The sequence below is a fragment of the Oryza sativa genome, chromosome 8 (genome assembly GCF_034140825.1).
Source record: "Oryza sativa Japonica Group chromosome 8, ASM3414082v1".
Classification (NCBI taxonomy): domain Eukaryota; kingdom Viridiplantae; phylum Streptophyta; class Magnoliopsida; order Poales; family Poaceae; genus Oryza; species Oryza sativa.
The window spans coordinates 3,793,091-3,815,554 of NC_089042.1; the positions used below are offsets into that span (position 1 = coordinate 3,793,091).

Sequence of the window (22,464 nt, forward strand, 5' to 3'; positions counted from 1 at the left end):
CCTGTCAGTTACGCAGTTGACCAGACTTGACCGTTTCTGGGCCCACCTGCACAGACAGACAGAGCCCTGTGCTGTGCTTCGCGACGCTTCAAATGCCCACCTCCCCGTCGCACCCGTCGCTAGAACTGGGACTTGGGCCGTGCTTTATCAGGCCGGCCCAAGGCACGACGGCCCGGCACGCTAGAAAGCACGGTCCGGCACAGCCCGTACGTGGGCCGTGCCTGGGCCTGGACAACGGGCACGACGGGCGGCACGGCACGTAAACGGCCCGATGGTCCATGGCACGATAATGGCCCGATGGGCTTTTCTCATCCATCCATCAGGCGCCGTGCTTGTGCCGGCCCGGCACGAATAGGCCCATCGGGCCATTGGGCCGTGCTTGGGCGGCGTCCATGAAGACGCCGTGCTGGCACGGCCCGATTTGGCACGAAGCACGCTGGGCCGTGCCTAGCCCGGAACGGCCCATGTCCCAGCTCTAACCGTCGCTAACAAACTCCTCCTCTCGTCTTCCTCCGCACGCCACGCGCCCACGCCTCGCCGTCGCCGATGAGAGGAGAGGAGCCCGCTTGGTGACGCGAGCGCCCGCGCGCGCGAGGCGACCACCGGCGGGGCGGCGGGAGCAATGGAGGTATTCCAGGACGTGGAGTCCGTCCGGCTTCGGTCGCGGGTGGACGGCAGCGTCGGCAGGTACCTCCTCGCCAGCGAAGACGATCAACGCCGAGGCCGAGGGCGGCGACGGCGTCCTCCTCCCGGGCCACGTGCTCCTCCGCGGCGCCTACGGCCGCTATCTCGGTGCCCCCGACGCCATCAGCCACTTCTGGGCGCGCCCTTCTGCTTCTGGCCCGCCGCCGGGCAGCGCGACTTCGACAGGGAGGAGGTGAGGTCGACGCCATCATGTGGCGTGCCGTCGGGCTGGGCGCCGGCGGCTGGCGACGGCGTCGTCCTGCTGCACGACAAGTACGACCGCGCGCTACCTGCGCGTCAACGAGAGGTGGCTCCCGTGCCTCGCCGGCGTCGCGGCCTTCAACGACGGCGACCTCAACATCCCGATGCAGTGGGAGGTGCTTCCCGTCCCCACAACTCTCTTCAGGCGAGACATCCCGGCCATGGGCCATGTGAGCTCCTCCTCCTCGTCCCCTCTCTTCTTGCGATTCTTGAACTCGTTTGCGCCAAAGATTATATCGATTTGAGTTCTAATTGTGGCAATTCTTGATGCTGATGGGTCAGAGACTTGAGTACCTGCCTCGCAGCTGGGAGACCCTGCACGTCGTCCTTGTCAAGTCCAACACCGCAGGTAAGCAGCCTAGTTCGATCTCTTTCTGAATTTTCTGAACACTGTTAATGTGGTTCTGAACACCAGAGTTAAGCAGCCTAGCATGCTGGCAGTGTTTCCGTTCTCCAGGTTCTTTTCGTTAGTGCATGACTGTAGATTCTGAATTTTGCTGTCAAAGGAACGCATCGCTAGTAATTGTTGAACAATTATGCGGGTAATTGTTTGTTAGTGCATCGCTGTAGATTGTTTGTGCTTGTTGTGGAATTTTTTGAAAAATGCAATCCTGCATTTGATTCTTGAGTTAGGACTAGTCTGAAGAATATTGTAGAACACAAGCGAAATATACTGTTGACTTGAGTTTAGGACTCATCTGAGGAATTTTCTGTTGATGAGAATGCATGTAGAACAACACAAGTTTAGGACTCATCAGGACAAAATTGTATGCACTTTGGGAATACCCTCTGTGAGTAGGATTTATCTGAATATTGTACACAAACAGAATTGTAGCTGAAATGATGTGTTGACATTGTCTCCAGTATACCTGAAATGAATGGTCTCATACACCTTCAATGCTTTATTTTCTGTATATTTTCATTTGAGGAAAATATTTTTTGTATATGTTATGAATGTTAATTTCAATTTGTTATGAAAATGATCATGCCAGTGTTTAGTGTGAAATTCAGCATCTTTAATTTGCAGAATTACTTGCCCAGTTTTTACTCTCAAGAATACTATTGCTTTTATGATTGTACCACACTGCCTGAGTCTAACTGTGTCGTTTCTCTGCTATGACTGAAAAGTTGTGTGTGTATGACAGGTTGATGTGATGGGAAAAGTAGGAAGTTTGGATGAAAACTTTGGATCTAAACACACCCTCAGTTGAGGTTCCATGGTTTCACTGAAAGAGGGGGTTCCACCTGAAACTTTCCCCAGATGTTTATGGGTACTTGACAGGACCGTCGACAGAAGGTTCGTCAGCTTATTAGAGACAGACTCCGTGAATCCTTTTGTGCTGAACTTGTTTTGTTGGTACTTGACACAAGTTTCGTTGGTCGATTAGCGACAGAGAGTAGATTTTTCTGCCGATGCTGAATATAGTTTTATGTTGCTCTCAGATGCGCAACGACTCGCATTCTCGCAAGATTAACTCCTTTGAGCAGATTCGTTTCGTTTCCAGCGAGCAGAACAAGTTCAGATGTTCTCTGAATCTTCAGAGTTTTAGAGGTCTGATTCAGAGTCTAGGAGTTTCAGAATTGAAGCTTGCTCCAATGGAACGATTCTCCAGAATTAACTGGACTAGCTAGTTAATGAGTTATTAAGAACAGTTAACTACCGAAGGAAGATGGTGGATGATCGAACGGTGGGAGTGAAACGAAACCTGATAGTTACTGTGGAGGACTGCTTACTTTCCGTTTTAACTTTTTCATCCTTAACCGCAGTTGAAACCGCCGATGTGAGCAGGAAATTACAGTGGTAATATTCGCGTTTTGGGGCACATAATCCAGAGGCAGTTGAATATGTAATTTGAGATGGAGACGAATTAACCCACCAACACAAGAGGTTAACAGTGAATTCGAATCGGGCTCAGTACGTGCACTACACAGACTCTCGCACTATATCTATATTTTTGCTTCGGTGCCCGAAGCGAGCCGACCACACTAGCCTCGCCTCGCCACGCCACGCCACGCCGCCGAAATTTCATCGAGTTCTTGACCCCCTCGCTGACGAAGAATTAATCAATGGCGGAGCCGCCGCCGTCGCCGACGACGACGACGACCCAACAGGCGTGCGCCGCGTGCGCACACCACGGGGCAAGCAGCTGCCCGCCGAACTGCCCCCCCCCCCCCCCCCCGGCCGACAAGCCGAAGCGCTTCTGGTACGCGCGCCTCATGTTCGGCATGGAGAGGATCCTCGGCTTCTCGGAGGCGGAGAAGCAGGGGATCCGGCCCAACGGCTCCACCGTGATTAGCATGGCGGCCGTCGTCTACCTCGCCGACGCGAGGGTCGAGGACCCCATCCTTGGCGCCTACGGCCGGATTCTCAAGCTCCAGCAGCAGCTCGACCGCCTCAAGGCCGAGCGCGCTCGCCAACACCATCCGGCAACGTCAAGCCCAGCCCCAGCCGACGACGTCGCCCTCCAGCCCGAGCCCTTCCACCAGCCGCCGGCGCAGCCGTCGACGCCGCCGGCGTTAGCGATACCGGACGAGGAGGAGGAGGAGGACAACGACGACGACGAGGACGAGGACGAGGAGGAGGGTCAAGAGGACGGGGAGGGTCACGCGCCTGCAGATGATGATGTGCCTTGTGCCAAAAGGAGAAAGCATAATTAATTAACGAGCTAGATTTAAGTTCTTAATTATCCAGGATTATTAGGTCATTTATTACACTTCTGCAATCCCTGAATTCAAAGTTAGCTATCCCCATATTTCATCAACTGTTTGGCTTCATGCATATGTTTTTTTTATTTTTGGGCACTGTAGCATTTGTTTCGATGTAGCACGTTATCAAAGTAATACTATAGAGAAATTTTATCGTACTTGAAAAAGTATCTCGAGGTATCTAAATTTTATACTATTTTTTTTATCTCGAGATATTTAGTATCTAGAGGTACCAAATTAATTTTATACTAGAAAATATGGTAATTCCCGGTACTTTTTCGAGGATGTTAAAATTACCCAATACTATATCTTTTGTTTCATCATTAGTAGCACCAATCTAATACACAGTCCGGATGGTGTTTCTTTGATCACTCTACTCAACCAATGAGAGAATGTGACCCTTCCTAATATAACGAATCTGGATAAAGGGTTATTCAGGTGGTGTTTGGATCCAGGGACTTAACTTTAGTCTATGTATTTAGACACTAATTTAGAGTATTAAATATAGGCTACTTACAAAACTAATTAAATAAATGAAAGCTAATTTGCGAGACAAATTTTTTAAGCCTAATTAATCCATAATTAGAGAATGTTTACTGTAGCATCACATAAGCTAATCATGGATTAATTAGACTCAATAGATTCGTCTCGTGAATTAGTCCAATATTATGAATGGGTTTTATTAATAGTCTACGTTTAATATTTTTAATTAATGTCCAAACATCTGATGTGATAGGGACTTAAAAGTTTTAGTCCCATCTAAACAGGGTCTCACATTCATTGTATTAGGAGGGGTCATATCTCCTCTTACATTAAGTTTTGTTTTGGGACGATAGGAGTAGAAGCTAACCTTAATCATGTCTCCTCAGTCTTAGAAAAGTTACACTGAATTTGTTGACTCTCTATGCTCAAGTTTTAAACAAAGCATAATATTCCTATTTTAAATGAAACTATCATATTGGTCCTCTCCAATTTTTCGTTCAAGCTCCACCATTTTTGGCGGATAAGCAATCGAAATAAGCTGTGTTGAGAGCACGCAGAAGGCCACCAGGTCTCCGCCACCAAATTGAGGCTTCAGTTACCGCACAAGAAAAACACTCACTTTGCTTGAAACATGATTATTTGCTGCTTTAAATTTACTCAAATGGGTAATTGCAAAGAAAATAAATTTCGGCAGGTTGAGATTAAAGAACTTGAACTTAATCCCAACCCGCAGAAATTTCATTGCGTTTGAGATGGCCATGGATGTGCTGGATGTAATTTGAGCATCCTTGGGTGAGCTTATCACCTTTACAAAGGACAGTGATGTGGAAGGGAAACTCTATTTGGATATGCCCCGTTTTTACATGTCACTTAAAAAGTCATCAAAAAATTTCCTTAAAAAAAGTATGATAGATCAATATGTGATATGTCACTTCACAAACATGCATATTCAAATTCAATTTATACGATGTTTGCGAGGTAAAGGAGGTGGGGCGACGTGAGCCGATGATCTGCGAGGGGCAAGGTATGGAAAGAAAATATTGTAATAGGTGGCATTAATATAAATATGATGATATTAGAATGACAAATGTGTCTTTTACACATATGAAAAGGTATGAGAAGGTATCGAAGGAATTAGCTTGTAGCCTGTTGCGTTGCATCGTTCTTAGATACGTTCTGTTCATACGTAAGGTTTACGTGTTCTTCGATAAGTTGAAAGGTGGAGAATTGAGGGCCGGCGGTGGACGTGTGGCCGGAGGCGGTGGTTGGAGGGAGGGGCGGCGGAGGAAGAGGACCGGGAGGAAGTGGTCCAGGACTACCTATGTTCGCCGGAGCTAGAAGTGGCCGCACGGTCCCGATCTGTCAGACGATTTGTTTAGTTTTTTTTTCGCAAATCTTCCTCATTGAACTTGTTTTGTTCTTGTTAGGTGCGTAAATCTTCTCAATTTGTTGTCCTTTCGATCTTTGATTACATTCATCAAACGATGGATCACCAAATTGCTATGTAAATTAATGACTAACTGGAAATAATTATCAAGATCATGCGAATATGATATGTACCACGTAAATCGGACCAAAGTTTGAAAACCGACGCAAACAGAACGACCGAAGATTGGAAACCGAATAGAAGAGAATGTAATTTTTGTCCCACCACATAAATCATATTTTACGTTACCTTTAAAAACTACTTACGCGGTACCTTGTGGTACCTTCAAATCCACTTACACCGTACCTTTCGGTACGTCCATACGTTGTTAGACATAATTGCCCTGTTATCAATTACCTTTTAATCCTTAGTACCTTTCTACCTCTGATACCTTTCATCGTGAGCGGTTAGATCTATGCCATTTTAGGAATGCAAACACTGTAAAAGGTAATAAATTTGACTATGACTAGAATGAGTAATTCACGGTCAAATTTTTTATTTTTGTTTCGAATTGTATAAGTCAAATTTTAACTTGTATGTTTGTGAAAAGATATATCATATATTGATTTTTTTGACAATTGTTTTCAAATTTTTTGATAACTTTTTGAACACCATACACAAAACGATGGGATGTCTTCTCGAGGGACAAAAATCCACTTCCTGATGTGGAAGCATATCTGAAGTTGTTTTTACATTTAGACCTTGTAGAAAACTTATTTTATAAATAGAACTAAAAACCTATTACAAGAGTGGAAGGGACTATTTACAAAAATAAGTTTTCTAAAATTCCTAATTACTCTTACAAGGACTGGGACAAACCCTGAATGCTTCAGGGCATCAGACATAGTCTTAATCCTGTGTACTTTACTTCTGGATCCAACAATTGGTTTAGGGTAATCAGTAAGTTTAGAACCAGCAGATACTAGCATGTAGCATTTGCAAACCGGAACCTATCAAAATTCCAAAATACATAGACTAGAACAAACCTGAATGCTACAGGAGATTCAGACATTCAGCTACTGGAACCACTCATCAGAATTCAGACACGCTATGCATATTTGTAACCAAGTCTAGCATGAATAGCAATATATTGCAGGATTAAGCACATTCTTGTCATCAATCAATACTAGGCATGAATACTAACTGTCACCAAAACCAATATTTTCGTCAGAAAGCCCTGTTTTACCGGTTTCAAAGTACGTAAACCGTCGAAAAACACCCACTGAACACACAGACAATTTGAGGTTTTTCAGCCATTCTACAGCTGAGAGAACGTAAAACTGCATTCCAGCATCGGCTGAACTGAAAATTCCACTCTATACCAACACACTAATCTTCTGTCGAGTTCCCTGAGCCTGTCAGAACTTGAGCACAAAAGGATTCACTCAATCGTGGGATCGTCTTCATCTGTGGCCTCGGCTGACGGCAATGCATTCGGATTCGGGAATATCAACTGATCATACGCTGCAGCCATAGCAAACAAATCACGCAGTTAGAAAGAGTAATACACAAGAATTACAGCTCTTGTAAGTAAAAACAGTGCCAGTAATTCACATGTTAAAATGCTACTCGAATGCTGAATTTCACACCGAAAAATCTACAACATTCAGATGAATCCTACAGCATTCAGTTAAACCCAAGGTGCACACAATTGTCTGATGATGACTGGAATGAATATTCATCAGATAAGTGCAGATATATTTCACTTCTGCAGTTCTGCTGTTCTACAGTATTCTTCAGACAAATCCTAACTCTACTGAAAGATAAGTTCTGCAAATACATCATCACTGCATTTTCAGGAAATTCCAAACAGGCACAAACTACTGAAAGCTAGAAAATCTACAGTGCTGATCTGACACAAAAAAAAATCAAAAAAACAGAGACACTGCCCACTCCATGCCATCCGTTACTAGAATTCACAGCAAAATTCAGAACCACATAAACATTGTTCAGAAAATTCAGCAACATTCATATTTAACTAGGCTGCTTACATTCGGTGTTGGGCCTGACAAGGACGATCTGCAGGGTCTCCCGGCGGCGAGGCAGGTCGATGAGCAGAGGGGTGAACTGCCCATGGCGGCCGGCGCTGACGCACATCGTGAAGTCGTCGTAGCCCACAAGCTCCGCGATCTTCTCTCTCAGGAGCCTCACCGACCTCCCTCTGATCTGAACCGTAGCCCAGTTTTCTCCCTCGCTGATGTTGTCGAGGTCGGCTTCGTCCACGAACTGGATCTCCCGCAGCGGCTGGGGGAAGCACACCCTGACGAAGAACCCGGGCTGCGCAAAATCAACAATGGTAGCAGAAAGAAATTCGATCAATCCACAAATTGTACTGCACGGTTAGTTCTTGCAAGAAATCAAGATTAATCTCCGACGAAATCAGCATCAAGACACAAAACAAAAAAACAAGAATCGCAAGAAGAGAGGGGAAAAGGATCGGAGAAGCTCACCTGAGTGGCGATCGGGAGCTCCGGCATGTCTTCACTCGGGGGGACGCGCACCACCTCCCACAGCAACGTATCTTCGTCCTCGAAGTTGGCGTCGACTGAGATGCTGCGGCGGCAAGCCAGGATACTCTTGTTGCAGCGCAGGTAGCGCCCGGACCTGTCGCGCAGAAGGACGACGCCGCGGGCGTCGCGATCCTCTTGTACGTCTTGGTCGCCGCACCTGGTTGCCAGCCACATGATGGCGTCGACCTCCGGCTCCTCCTCATCGCGGTCGCGCTGCGTGGCCTCGACCAAGCCGAAGGGGAGTCGGCAGCAGCAGCAGCAGCAGCCGCAGCAACCCTCGCGGTCGTGTGGTTGGCGGACGTCAGAGCTGGCGGCGGCGGCGCGGGCGGTGGCGTTGCGGGCGGCCTCGCCGGGGGCCGCGTCGGTGGCGCCGAGGTACCGGCCGTAGGCGCTGCGGAGGAGCAGGTACCGCGTGGCGGCCTCCTCCTCCTCCGCGGAACTCCTCCACGGAAGAGCAGGTACGAGCAACTCCTCCACGGCCCACACCGCGTTGTGCTGCGAGGCGCCGCCGCGGAGGCTGCCGTGGTAGACGGACCTCCCGTCCTCGTCGGCGTGGAGGTACGAGCCGTACACATGGCTCCGCAGCCGCGCGAACACCACGTCGTCGAAAACCTCCATCCCCACCCGATACCCGCGCGACGTCCCACGTCTCCACGCCATGGCGAGCGCCGCGAGCGATCGATGCACGCGCGGTGGCGAGGCGAGAGCGCGGCGTGGCGAGAGCGCGCGCGCGGCGGCGAGTGGCTACTCCTCGGTGGCGTGGCGTGGGGAGGAAGACGAGAGAGGCAAGTAGCCGTGGAAGAGTTTGTTAGCCGAGGGAGGCGGTGGCATTTGAAGGCGTCGCGAGAAGACGCAGGTCGCTCTCTGACAGGTGGGTCCCCGTTTCAACTTTGGTCAACCGTAGTCAATGACGGGTGGGCCCGACCACAGGGAGTGAGTGCAGCAGATTTCGTGGTACAGAATTTGCTCAAATGACGCGGCGCAGGTTCGGGATTGCATTTCAGTGGACTCTGCAAATCTTATATACAAAGAGCAATTTTACGGTTATTAAGGAGGTACCATTTTTTCTATTGCAAATTTGGTACCTCTTGATACCTAGGTACTACGAGGTACCATAAAGTACCAAAATTTTACACTAAAATTTTGGTATCTCATAGTACCTCCTCAAGAACCATAGAATTGCTCATATACAAAATGCAGAGTTCTGAACTTCTGATCGCTGCTGCAAACAAAACAAATCTGTCCAATCCTTTCAAGCTGTGAGTTTTTACACAATTAGGAGGATCCAGTGATTCAATCGACCCAGTTTACAGAACTAGCTGCCGTGGATTGCTAATCGATCGGGTCCAGTGATTCAGAACTCAGAACATTCAGTTACTGTCATCACTCATTAGAATTCAGAATCATGCACATTTCTAATTTCTAACAGTAATAGTTATAATTGCAGAAGTTCATCAAAAATGCATGTCTGACTTCCACGAACAAATGCAGATAAGTCAGAGTGCGGCCTCGATCGACTGGTGCAGTGATTCCATGAAAAAAAAAACGATGTCTGAACTAGCTCTCAAGTCACACTCGCTGCATTCAGCTGCATGCCATTTTGTTACTTTCAAGTTGATTTCAGTGGTTCTCCACTACTGTTGCCGGCTTGCAGCACCACAATACAAATCATAAAATAAATTGTGCTAGTATAGCAAACTTAGCCATGACAAAAATGTCAAGAAATCTGCATTCTAACAGTGAAATGTCCTAGACTCATTGATGTGCTCTTAACTTTTCAAGAACTCTCTTGTGTTCCTTGCTGATCTAAAAATTGGTTTAAGGTGATCACCGGAACAACAAGAAATACTACTAACTAGATTCCACATAGCATGTCGCGTCCATGCATCAGATTTCAGAACACTCATCAGAGTTCACTTATCTTGAACAATATATATTTCAGTAGTTAAGCACACTCTTGTCATCAATCCATACTAGGAATGAATACTAATTGGACAAATATTTTCGTCAGGAAACCCTGTTCACAAAGTACGTAAACCGTGGTAATACACCCATTGAAGACCCTGACAATTTGAGGTTTTTCAGCTACTCTACAGCTGAGAGCAAACATGAAACTGTATTCCAGAATCGGCTGAACTGAAAATTCCACTCAATATGTCTCTAACCAACACACTAATCTTCTGTCGAGTTCCCTGAGCCTGTCAAAACTTCAGCACAAAAGGATTCACTAAATCAATCTTGGTTCGCCTTGATCCATTTGACAGCAATTTCACTGACACTTGGGAATATCAATTGATTATCCGCTGCAGCCATAGCAAAGGAATCATGCGGTTACAAATCATTGACAGTATGATACACAAGCAGTACAACTATTGCAAGTAAAAGTATCACTCGAAACAAGTTGAACTTCACAACTGAACTACTGATATGATCATTTTCAGAGCAAGTTAAACAGACCATAAACGCCTGAACTGGTTTTAGACCATGCATTTTAGTTGTGCCTAACAACAATAGTCGTTAACTAGAGGCACACAGTATTAACTACTACTGGTTCTGCTTGTCTGCTATATTCAGATAAATCCTATTGCCAAGATACACAGTATTAGCGTGTACGATTTTCTGGCAATTCCTTAACATGAAAATTTGTCAGATAAGTTCAGACATAATCCCTAACTCAACAAGCAGTAACAAGATTTTACACAAAACTTCATTTTCCACAAATTCAACAGACAGGCAGGAAGCCAGGAACGCAATATTAGGAAATCTACAGTGCTGAACTACATAACACAAGATTTCTAGTCAACAACAGCAAAATTCAGAACCACATAAAGCGAGCTCTGAACTTGTTCTGGTCGCTGCTGCAAACAACAGTCAACAGGAATCTGGCTGTCCAGTTCTTTCAAATAAGTGAAATCACAGAGTTAGGGGTTGCGTGCAGGATGTAGCATTTGCAAACCGGCACCTTCAAAATTCCCAACTAAGTATAGTTTACTTCTGGATCTAACAATTGGTTTATGTTTTCAAGAACTCTCCTGTGTACTTTACTTCTGGATCTAACAATAGGTTTATGGTCTCCTGAGCTAAGTATAGACAGAACTACTAACTAGATGGTAGATAGCATGTAGCATCAGCAAGCCTGAATGCCTCAGGAGATTCAGACATTCAGTTACTGTGATCATTCATCAGAATTCAGAGACATCATGCATATTTCTACCAAGTTTAGCATGAACACTAATATACTTCAGGAATAAGCACATTTTTGGCGTCAATCCATACTAGGCATGAATACTAATTGTCACCAAAACCAATATTTTCCTTAGAAGGCCCTGTTTTACCGGTTTCCGAAGTATGTGAAACCGTCGAAAAACACCCATTGAACACACTGAAAATTTCAGAGTTTTCAGCCATTCTACAGCTGATAGCAAACATAAAACTGCATTGCAGCATCGGCTGAACTGAAAATTCCACCCTATACCAACACACTAATCTTCTGTCGAGTTCCCTGAGCCTGTCAGAACTTCAGCACAAAAGGATTCACTCAATCGTGGCATTGTCTTCATCTGTGGCCTCTGCTGACGGCAATGCATTCGGATTCGGGAATATCATCTGATCATTCGCTGCAGCCATAGCAAACAAATCACGCAGTTAGAAAGAGTAATACACAAGAATTACAGCTCTTGCAAGTAAAAACAGTGCCAGTAATTCACATGTTAAAATGCTACTCGGATGCTGAATTTCACACTGAAAAATCTACAACATTCAGATGAATCCTACAGCATTCAGTTAAACCCAAGGTGCACACAATTGTCTGATGATGCCTGAAATGAATATTCATCAGATAAGTGCAGATATATTTCACTTGTATAGTTCTGTCGTTCTAAAGTATTCTTCAGACAAGTCCTAACAGACAAAAAAAGATGAGCTGAACTAGCTAAAAAGGCCCAGAAAAACAGAAGCACTGCCCACGTCATGCCATGCATTCCTTTCAGAGCAAAATTAAGAATTACATAAGTAATGTTCAGAAAATCCAGCAACATGCATATTGGATGTCGAATTTCACACTAAACTACCGATATGATCATTGTGAAACAAGTTGAATAGACAATGCAGGCTTGAACTTGTTTCAATCCATCCACTTTAGTTCTGAGTCACAACAATAGTAATAACCCAGATGCACACCATATTTACATACCAATCAAGCATTCAGCTACAGTATTCAGACCATTGTGTGAAAAAGTCTACAAAGCTCAGATAAACCCTACAACATTCAGATAAGCCCAAAGTGCATAGAATTGTCTGGTGGTGGCCGAGATTAAAATTCGGCAGATGAATTTCACTTCTGCTGTTCTACAGTATATTCTTCAGACAAATCCTAACTCTACAAGCAAACACATCATGACTACATTTTCAGCAAATTCCACAACAGGCACAAACTACTGAAAACAGGAAAATCTACAGTGCTGGACTGACGTAACAAAATCAGAGAAACAGAGACAAAGCAAAATTCAGAATCACATAAACATTGTTCAGAAAATTCAGCAACATTCATACTCGAACTGGGATTTTTACCTTCGCTGTTGGTCCTGAGGAGGACGATGTTCAGGGTCTCCCGGCTGCGAGGCAGGTCGATGAGCAGAGGGGTGAACTGCCCATGGCGGCCGGCGCTGACGCACATCGTGAAGTCGTCGTAGCCCACAAGCTCCGCGATCTTCTCTCTCAGGAGCCTCACCGACCTCCCTCTGATCTCAACCGTAGTCCAGATTTCTCCCTCGCTGGTGTTGTCGAGGTCGGCTTCGTCCACGAACTGGATCTCCCGCAGCGGCTGGGGGAAGCACGCCCTGACGAAGAACCCGGGCTGCACAAAATCAACAACGGTAGCAGAAGGAAATTCGATCAATCCACAAATTGTACTGCACGGTTAATTCTTGCAAGAAATCAAGATTAATTTCCGACGAAATCAGCATCAAGACACAAAACAAAAAAACAGGAATCGCAAGAAGAGAGCGGAGAAGGATCGGAGAAGCTCACCTGAGTGGCGATCGGGAGCCCCGGCATGTCTCCACTCGGGGGGACGCGCACCACCTCCCACAGCAACGTATCTTCGCCCTCGAAGTTGGCATCCATGAGCAGAGGGGTGAACTGCCCATGGCGGCCGGCGCTGACGCACATCGTGAAGTCTTCGTAGCCCACAAGCTTCGCGATCTTCTCTTTCAGGAGCCTCACCGACCTCCCTCTGGTCTCAACCGTAGTCCAGATTTCTCCCTCGCCGATGTTGTCGAGGTCGTCTTCGCCCACGAACTCGATCACTCGCAGCAGCGGTGGGAAGCACGCCGCGACGAAGCCGGACTGCACAAAATCAACAATGGCAGCAGAAGGAATTCGATCAATTCACAGATTGTACCACACGGTTAGTTCTTGCAACAAGCCAACAACCAAATCAACTCCCACCCAAATCAACTCCAAGAGACGCAACAAACACACAAGAAGAGAAAGAAGAGGAGGAGCTCACCTGAGCGGCGATCGGGAGCTCCGGCCTGGCTTCACTCAGGGGGACACGCACCACCTCCCACCGAAACATATGCTCGTTCACGACGTAGGGCTTGACAGGGACGCTGCGGCGGGGAGCCAGGAGATTGTTGCTGCCGCGGAGGTAGCGCCCGTACCTGTCGCGCAGGAGGACGACGCCGCGGGCATCGCGACCGCCGACCACGTCGGAGCCGGAGCACGCGACGGGCTGCCACATGATGGCGTCCATCTCCACCCTGTCGCGGTCGCGCTGCGCGGCGTCCACCGGGAGGAAGGGGAGCGGGGAGCCGTAGGAGTCGGGGGTCCCGAGGTAGCGGCCGTAGGCGGCGCGGAGGCGCGCGTACTGCGGCAGCGGCGCCGCGGCGTCGATCGGCGGCTCGACGGCCCACATCGTTCCGTGCCTCGAGTCGCCGCCGGCGCGGGGGAGGCTGCCGATGTAGACGGACCTCCCGTCCTCGTCGGCGTGGAGGTACGAGCCGCTCTTCCAGATCCTCAGCGCCTCCTGGAAAACCTCCATCGTCGTCACAATTAGAACCAAACCGTGGCAAGAACACAAGAAGAGAAGAGGAGCGGATCGGAGGAGCTCACCTCGGTGAGCTTATTGATGGATTCGGTCTTTATGGTCTCGCAATTCTTCTTTACTGCGGAAGTAGCTTCCGCAGTTTTTGCAGCGATTTTTCTTATTCTTGTCGAGTTTATGCACTGTCTCGAAATGACGCTTGGCTCCATTCCCCTTAAGGAGGAGAAGCTTAAACTTCTTATGAGGAATTCCTTTATCGAGTCGGAGATAGCAGCCGGCGCATGGCATGCTGCCCGTGCCGGTGTACTCCAAGCATAGTTTTCGGAGTCTCGCCTCTGCTTGGCGCAGCTCGTCCACTCCATCGGCTCCGCCGGCTCCCGCGACCGCATCGGGAGGAAGGGCACCGTCGCCGACCTCGCCGACGCCCGCCGCTGCTCCAACAGGGCCCCAGCCCCCGTCCCCGCCGCCGCCGTCGATCTGTACCACTCCCACGAATTCATCATCCATAAAGTCGCCGGAATCTCGTGGTCCGAAGGCGGTGGCGAGGAGTCGCGAGAGAGTGGCGCGCGCGCGGTGGCGAGTGGCGTGGGGAGGAAGACGAGAGAGGCAAGTAGCCGTGGAAGAGTTTCTTAGCGACGGTTGCGTTTCGACGCCGAGGGAGGCGGTGGCATTTAAAGGCGTCGCGAGGAGAGGGACGGAGACGCAGGTCGCTCACTGACAGGTGGGCTCCCTGGTCAACCGAAGTCGGGTGGGCCCGTGCACAGTGAACCTGTGATCGATGGAAGGTTCAAGATTTACAGAGTCTATCCGCTTGTTTTCAAAGATTTGGATTTACAGAGGCTGTGTTTAGATCCAAAGTTTAAATCTAAACTTCAGTTCTTTTCCATCACATTAACCTGTCATACACATATAACTTTTCAGTCATATCATCTCGAAATTCAACTAAAATCCAAATTTTGCACTGAACTAAACACATCCTTAGGAACTTAGTAGGATTCCAAGGTGGAAATCCATCAGTCCTTCGTCCGGTTGTTCTTTAAGTTGGAATAAGTGAAATGATATATTTGTAAACAAAAAATAATTTGCTCAAAGGAGGCATAAATTCAGGATTGGATTTGAACGAGTGGACTATGCAAGATTCATACAAACGTGGTCTGAACTTGTTCTCATCTCTGCAACAAACAAAACGAATCTGCCCAGCTCTTTCTAGTGAGTGAGTTTAAATTACTGTCGAATTTTACAAACAAAAAACAGAGTTCTGGACAAAATTTGTTAGGACGATCCCATAGCCACCATTAGAATTCATAACTAATGCTTGATCGCCTGATCGGTCCAGTGATTCAGAACTCAGCAGATTCAGTTACTTACTGTCATCACTCATTAGAATTCAGAATCATGCACATTTCTAACAGTAATACTATAGTATATTGCAGGAGTTTAATCACAAATGCATGTCTGGTTTCATTGAACAAATGCTGATAAGTCAGAATAGTGCGGCCTCGATCGATTGGCCCAGTGATTCCAGGAAAAATTCGGTGTCTGAACTAGCCCTCATGACACACTCACTGTCACTGCATTCAGCTGCATTGCCATCTTGTTACTTTCAGGTTGATTTCAGTGGTTCTCCACTATTTTTGCAGGCTTGCAACACCAGAATACAAGTCACTCAAGACAAATTGATGTGCTATTAACTTTTCAAGAACTATCTCGTGTACCTTGCTGATCTAAGAATTGGTTTAAGGTGATCACAGGAACAACTATAACAAGAACGATGGCCTGTTCTACTTGTTGAGCTTTGATGGCTCATGGCTCCATATGCACATTGGATTTTAAGTTGGTCTAATCCCGATCTCTTGGAGGTACGGAGGTTGAGAGACTCGGAAGAAATAGACGAAATTCCTGATGGTGATTATGAACAATTCCTGATGGTGATTATGAACCGGATGAACCTGATGAGGATTTACAGAAGAAATTATGTGTTATACTCCTTATTTAGTTGATAATGATAAGCACAAGTTTGCTAAGATGCGCAGCATTGGGGATCATGCTATGTTCTTGTTCGGTTACACAAGGATTCGTTCCGGGCCAGGAATGATAGGTATAACAAGAGATTTATAATAGGTACAATAAGAGATCGGGATTTATTCCGGGTCGGGAACCAATTTACTTATATTAGCTAGGTACAACAAAAAGTTTTATACCTCTTAACTAGTGAATTGATTCCTGATCTCTTATTGTCCCTATCATGAGTAAATTGGTTCCCGGCCCGAAATAAATCCTGGTCTCATGTTGTATCTATCATAAATTTCTTACTATACTTGTCATTCCTGACCCGGATTAAATTCTTGTGCGGTTAATCCCAGATTTCCTGTGATGGAGGGATTGGAGGGGATTTATTCCACACCTATTGTGGTGTGGAATTATTCCCACTCGATCCCCTCCAATCCTCTTCGATCCCCTCCAAACCAAACAAGGCCTTAGCGGTGTACAAAGGGATTTTCCCTAGGTTAAAACTAGATTGTGCTTATCTTTCTAATGAATTTTCTGAAGAAATGTGTGGAAATAAAATTAGGCCTCCGTAGCATTGGTTTAGTTGCTTGTAGACGTGCCTCTCTGTTTGGCAAGGGCACGGCCAAATTAGGGCCCTGTTTATATTCAAACTTTTTGCTTTAAACTTTTAACTTTTCCGTCACATCAAATATTTGGACACATGCATAGAGCATTAAATGCGGACGAAAAAAATCAATTGCACAGTTTGCATGTAAATTGCGAGACAAATCTCTTGAGCCTAATTACGCTATGATTTGACAATGTGGTGCTACAGTAAATATTTGCTAATGACGGATTAATTAGGCTTAATATATTTGTCTCGTAGTTTACAAGTGAAATTTATAATTTGTTTTGTTGTTAGTCTACGTTTAATACTTCAAATGTGTCCGTATACTTCAAAATAAATTTTGGACCACCAACTAAACACAGCATGGGGCTATTGCTTAATTGTAATCTCGTTATGTTTGTCATTGGCTACAACATTTATGTGTTACAATGGTGAAAGTTGCTCGGTAAATTCGGGGCCAGTACTATCTAAGTTTGGCTGACATTTAAACATGACATTTAGAACGTATGTTGCATGTGCACAGATACTAGAAAACTCAAAAGACCGAATTGGCCATCATTCCACGAGAAACTACTTGATGCTTCACAAGAGAACAATAATTCGTATTGACAAAATAAATAAAATGTGTGGGTGCTAACTAAAGGCACGAGATGCGCTAGTAGAATGTTGGCGTGATCCAGACAGGAGATGGCCAGTTGAGCCAAGGCTGAGACGGCGCCGCCACGTCATCTTCGCCGGAGAGCCTTTCCATCTGACCTCTCTTCATGTCCCATCTGCCAATGTCTCGCCGGCAATGCTTACTCACGCTGACGAGTTCGTGGTCATCGGCGAGGTAGGCGCAGCCGGGCTTCAACGCCGGGAAGTGCTCGGCCGGGAAGCACGCCGAGAACCCGTGACCGAGGAAGAGGACATGATCCTCCAAGCTCGCCGCCGACGCCTCCACGAGCTTCTGCTCGCCGCCGTCGACCTTGAAGATCTGCAGGTGCTTGGTGCCGAGTGGTAAATCTTCAGCGTCTTCATCCTCTTCGACTTCGTCGCCGTCGTCGTAGTCGACGAACCTCCAGACCTGCAGGAGATCGCCGGAACATGGCACCCTGACGAGGTACTTGCTGCCGTTGTCCGCGTTCGTCACACTCCGCATGACCTCTCTCGTCGCCGGCGGCGACGACGCGGCCGCGGCGCGAGGGACGTCGATCGCGTAGACGGAGCCGTCGTACCGCAACGTGTAGAAGAGGCCATCGGCGTCATCGTAGATGGCGTGGCGACAGCCGGTGGAGCAGTCCTGTCCCGGGTACGCGACTGGCGTCCACCGCTCGTCGCCGAGCCGCGCGAACGAGACATAGCCGTCCGGCCGGTGCAGGAGGAGCGCGACGCAGGCGCTCCCCTCGGCGGGGCTGCGCGAGAGGACCACCTGGTGGTACACCCATTCCCTCGCCTGCGCCGGCGAGTACTCAAGGGACGCCTCGCTGTATCCCATGTCGTCGTACACCCTGTATCTTGTCTTGCCCTTTTTGCTCGTGAACCTCTCGACGTTGTGGAGGGTGGTGATGGGCGGGAGCGCCGCCGTGGCGCCGGTGATGGGGTTGACGAGAACGAGATGGAGGTTGGGCGCCTCGTCGACGGTGACCAGCCACCCCTGCGACGCGCCGATCACGGGCCGGCCATCGAGCAGGGCGGCCGGGAGCGGGACACGGAGGGACTTGCCGGTGGCAGGGCAGTAGAGCGCGGCGGCGGCGGGGCCGTGGGCGTCACAGGCGTAGAGCAACCACGGCGGCTGCGCCGTCGTGGACGGCAGGTGGAGTCGCCGGAACGTGGCGTACGCGTCGCGCCAGGTGGAGCAGACGGCGCCGGAGCGGACGAGGTCGCCGAGGACGGACAAACACCCCATTACGGTGATGATGATGTCCTCCGGCAGCGCCGACCAGTCTGCAACGGCGGTTTCTTCCTCCATGGCGACGGATCTGCCGGAGGCGGCCGGGAGCCCTACTGGAAACGGATGAATTGGTTTTTTTCTTCCTCTGCTTTGCGATTGCGATTGCGATTTGCTCGGATGGTTCGGTCGCGCTAGCGCATGCACATCGACCTATTTAAAAGGATAAAACGGCCGAGTCCGAGATCGAACTGTTCAGGCCATCACCGAGTCAGAGACTGAGGCCCTGTTTAGATGAGACTGAACTTTTAAGTCCCTATCACATCGGATGTTTGGACGCTAATTATAAATATTAAACGTAGACTATTAATAAAACCCAACCATAATCTTGGACTAATTCGCGAGACGAATCTTTTGAGCATAATTAATCCATGATTAGCCTATGTGATGCTATAGTAAACATTCTCTAATTATAGATTAATTAGGCTTAAAAAATTTGTCTCGCGAATTAGCTTTCATTTATGTAATTAGTTTTGTAAGTAGTCTATATTTAATACTCTAAATTAGTGTCTAAATATAGGGACTAAAGTTAAGTCCTGGATCCAAACACCACCTGAATAATACTGGATCCCGGCCTATTCCCTGGCCGGCCAGCCCGGGCAGTAAAATTCCACGGGCCAATTTTCCGGACCATTTGGAAGCCCATCAGCTGGGAAATTCCCGGCCCGATCCACGTGGAAAATCTCGTCGCGTCGCTCGCGTGCCGCAGCGACGATTCCCCTCTCGCGAACGAAGGTCGCCGCCGCCGCCAGTCCTTCCCCTCCAGCGAGATGCAGCGCCAAGCCTCCCTCCTCCAAGATCTGGGTTGAGCTGCTCTTCACATCCTCTCCTTTTTCTAGGTTTTCTATAGGTGATGCACGGGTTTGTGGTTGAGTCCCATCTCTGCTCCCGATGCTCCAATCCTCCTCTCCTCCTGGATTCTGCCGAGGCGGCAGTGGCATTTGAAGGCGTCGCGAGAAGACGCAGGTCACTCTCTGACACGTGTGTCCCACAGTCAACTGTCGTCAACCGTACTCAATGACGGGTGGGCCCGAGAACAGGGAGTGCGGCAGATTTCATGGTACAGGATTTTCTCAAATGAAGCGGCGCAGGTTAATCAGGATTGGGTTTGAGTGGACTCTGCAAGATTCATACTTCAAAAGAAGAGAGTTCTGAACTTGTTCTCATCTCTGCAGCAAACAAAACGACTCTGTTTACAGAATTTGAGTGGCAAACCATGGATGTTCGATCGATCGGTTCTGTGATTCAGAAGTCAGAACTCAGAAGATTCAGTTGGAATTCAGAATCATGTACTGGTACATTTCAGCTGCATGCCATTTTGTTACTTTCAGTTTAAGTTCAGTGATTCTTCACCGTTGTAGCAGCACCACAATACATTGTAGTAGTGTAGCAAGCTTGGCCATGACAAACTGTCAAGAAATCTGCATGTTTAAACTTTTCAAGAACTCTCCAGCAATTGGTTTAGAGCAATCACTGGAATAAGTAAAAAGAATTACTAAATTAACTACATTCCACATATCAAACTAGTACCTTCAAAATTCCCAAACAGAAAGGGATACTACCTGAAATCCTGAATGGTTCAGGAGATTCAGTTACTGTAATCATTCATCAGAATTCAGTCACATCATGCATATTTCTACCAAGTTTAGCATCAGCAGTAATATATTTCTACTTAGCAATATGTTGGATGGTGCCAGTTTTCAGATGCTGCTTTTTTTAGATAATGGTTCAGGAGTAATTGCTTCTACTACCTAGGTACCGAGTAGTTGGTAGTTTTTACCTATTGCGGTGATTACTCTAAACAGATTGTTTGATGCAAAAGTACTACTCCGTACATAACACAAACAAGACAGTTCACCATTAACTTGTATATTGCTTGAAGTTTTTTCGTGGCCAAGTTTGCTACTGTATATTATATCACCTTGAAGCAAATGTACCACTGAAATGGCAACAAAATGACTTGCAGTTGAATGTTGTGTATGACTTTGGAGTTCAGACTTCGAATTTTATTTGTTTTGCAAAAACAACACGGCCAAGAAAATCCTCATGTTAATGAGCCCGATGAAGTCTTCTACATATCATAGTAACTCATGTTAATCACCCTTAAGCAAAAAGAGAATAACCGAACTCTGTAAATTCACTCCTTTGAACAGGTTCGTTTTGTTTGCAGCGACCAGAACAAGTTCAGAACTCGTTCTGTACGAAATTTGCAGAGTGTACTCAAATTCAATCCTAAATGTGCGCCTCGTTCGAGCAAATTTCACACATCTTCCGTAGTTCCGTTCAAGTTAGCACGGCTCGTCGATGGCTAATCCTATTGCACCCGCTGTGTTCGGGCCCACCAGTCATTGACTGTGCCTGACCCCACCAGTCATTGGCTATCTGGCTGTGCGCAACTGGCAACCCGTGACTCTTCTATCCTCTCCTCCTCGCGACGCCCATTCACTGTGCTCGGGCCCACCCGTCATTGACTTCTTTTGACCTCATTGACCAAAGGGCCCACACGTCAGAGAGCGACCTGCGTCTCCCTCTTCCTCGCGACGCTTTCAAATGCGCCACCGCCTCGCCTCTCTCGCCTTCCTCGCCACGCCACGCCACGCCACGCCACGCCGCGCCACGCCACGCCACGCCGAGAAGCCGAGGAGTAGCAGGCCACTCGCCGCCGCGCGCGCATCTCCGGCGTACGTACGTCGTCCCATCCGCGGCGGCGCGCGCGGGATGGAGGTTTTCCAGGGCGTGCAGTTCGCGCGGCTGCGGAACTGGTGGGAGGAGACGTACGTCACGGCCGACGAGGACGGGAGGTCGGTCTACCACTACGCCCCAGACCGCCACCGCCCGGCGCACGAGGCAATCTGGGCGGTGCAGATGGTCCTCGCCGGGGCGCCCCCGACGCAGTACGTGCTCCTCCGCGGCGCCTACGGCCGCTACCTTGGTGCCCCGGACGCCGTCGTGCGCCGCTGGCCGCTCTCCTGCTGCTGGCCCGCCCCCGTCGTCGGCCAGCGCGACTTCGACCAGCCGGAGGTCGACGCCATCATGTGGCGTGCCGTCAGGCGGGCCGACCACGTCCTCTGCCTGCACGACAAGTCCGGCCGCTACCTGCGCGGCAAACTGGGTACCCTGGTTCTCGGTGACCGCCCCAGACTCACCGTCGGCGATGGCCGCCTCAACGACGACGAGAAGGCGTTGCGGTGGGAGGTGCTTCCCGTCCTCCCGAATCCAGGCAGGCCGGAGCTCCCGATCTCCATTGTGCCTGAGGTGAGCTCCTCCGATCCTCTCTCCCATCTCTTGTTGCGATTCTTGGTGTTTGTCGCGTGTCCTCTATGCGATTCTGCAACTTGTTTGCGTCATCATTCGTTCTGCTACAATCTGTGATGCTGATTTGGTGGGGGATTAATCTTGATTTCTTGCAAGAACAAACCGTGAACTGATCAAATTCCTTGTGCTACCGTTGCTGATTTTTGTGCAGGCCGACTTGGTCGGGCGCCTCGTCAAGGCGTGCTTCCTCCCGCTGCAGCGGGAGATCCAGTTCGTGGAGGCCGACGACGACGGCAACATCGGCGAGGGACAAGAAGTCTGGGATTCGTTTCAGTACGAGGGGAGGTCGGTGCAGCTCCTGAGAAACGAGCTCGAGGACCGTGTGGGCTACGCCATCACGGTGTGCGTCCGCGCCGGCCGCCATGGGCAGCACAGCCCTCTGCTCATCAACCTGCCTCACAGCCGGGAGACCCTGCACATCGTCGTTCTCAGGCGCAACAGCGAAGGTTCGATCTCGATATGCATGCATGCTTCTGAATTTTTCTG

General features: G+C 48.3%; 3 protein-coding genes across 3 annotated transcripts; 1 reads left to right on the forward strand and 2 right to left on the reverse strand.

Moving 5' to 3' along the window:
* The first annotated feature begins 2,164 nt into the window (after positions 1-2,164).
* Positions 2,165-3,809, forward strand: LOC4344741 (LOB domain-containing protein 1). Its single transcript, XM_015794036.3, has one exon. The coding sequence runs from the start codon at positions 3,013-3,015 to the stop codon at positions 3,601-3,603; it is 591 nt and encodes a 196-aa protein (XP_015649522.2). The 5' UTR covers positions 2,165-3,012; the 3' UTR covers positions 3,604-3,809.
* A 7,441-nt stretch (positions 3,810-11,250) lies between these two features.
* On the reverse strand, positions 11,251-14,763 carry LOC4344742 (uncharacterized). The gene is made up of 5 exons (XM_015794205.3): positions 14,185-14,763; positions 13,580-14,098; positions 13,099-13,416; positions 12,640-12,925; positions 11,251-11,687 (listed from the first exon to the last, which is right to left on the reverse strand). Exons 1-5 carry the CDS (start codon positions 14,617-14,619, stop codon positions 11,605-11,607), a joined length of 1,641 nt encoding a protein of 546 aa, XP_015649691.1. The 5' UTR covers positions 14,620-14,763; the 3' UTR covers positions 11,251-11,604.
* Positions 14,764-17,202: 2,439 nt separating this feature from the next.
* Positions 17,203-18,773, reverse strand: LOC4344743 (F-box protein SKIP23). The gene has a single exon (XM_015794235.2). The coding sequence runs from the start codon at positions 18,682-18,684 to the stop codon at positions 17,389-17,391; it is 1,296 nt and encodes a 431-aa protein (XP_015649721.1). The 5' UTR covers positions 18,685-18,773; the 3' UTR covers positions 17,203-17,388.
* Positions 18,774-22,464: the final 3,691 nt, after the last annotated feature.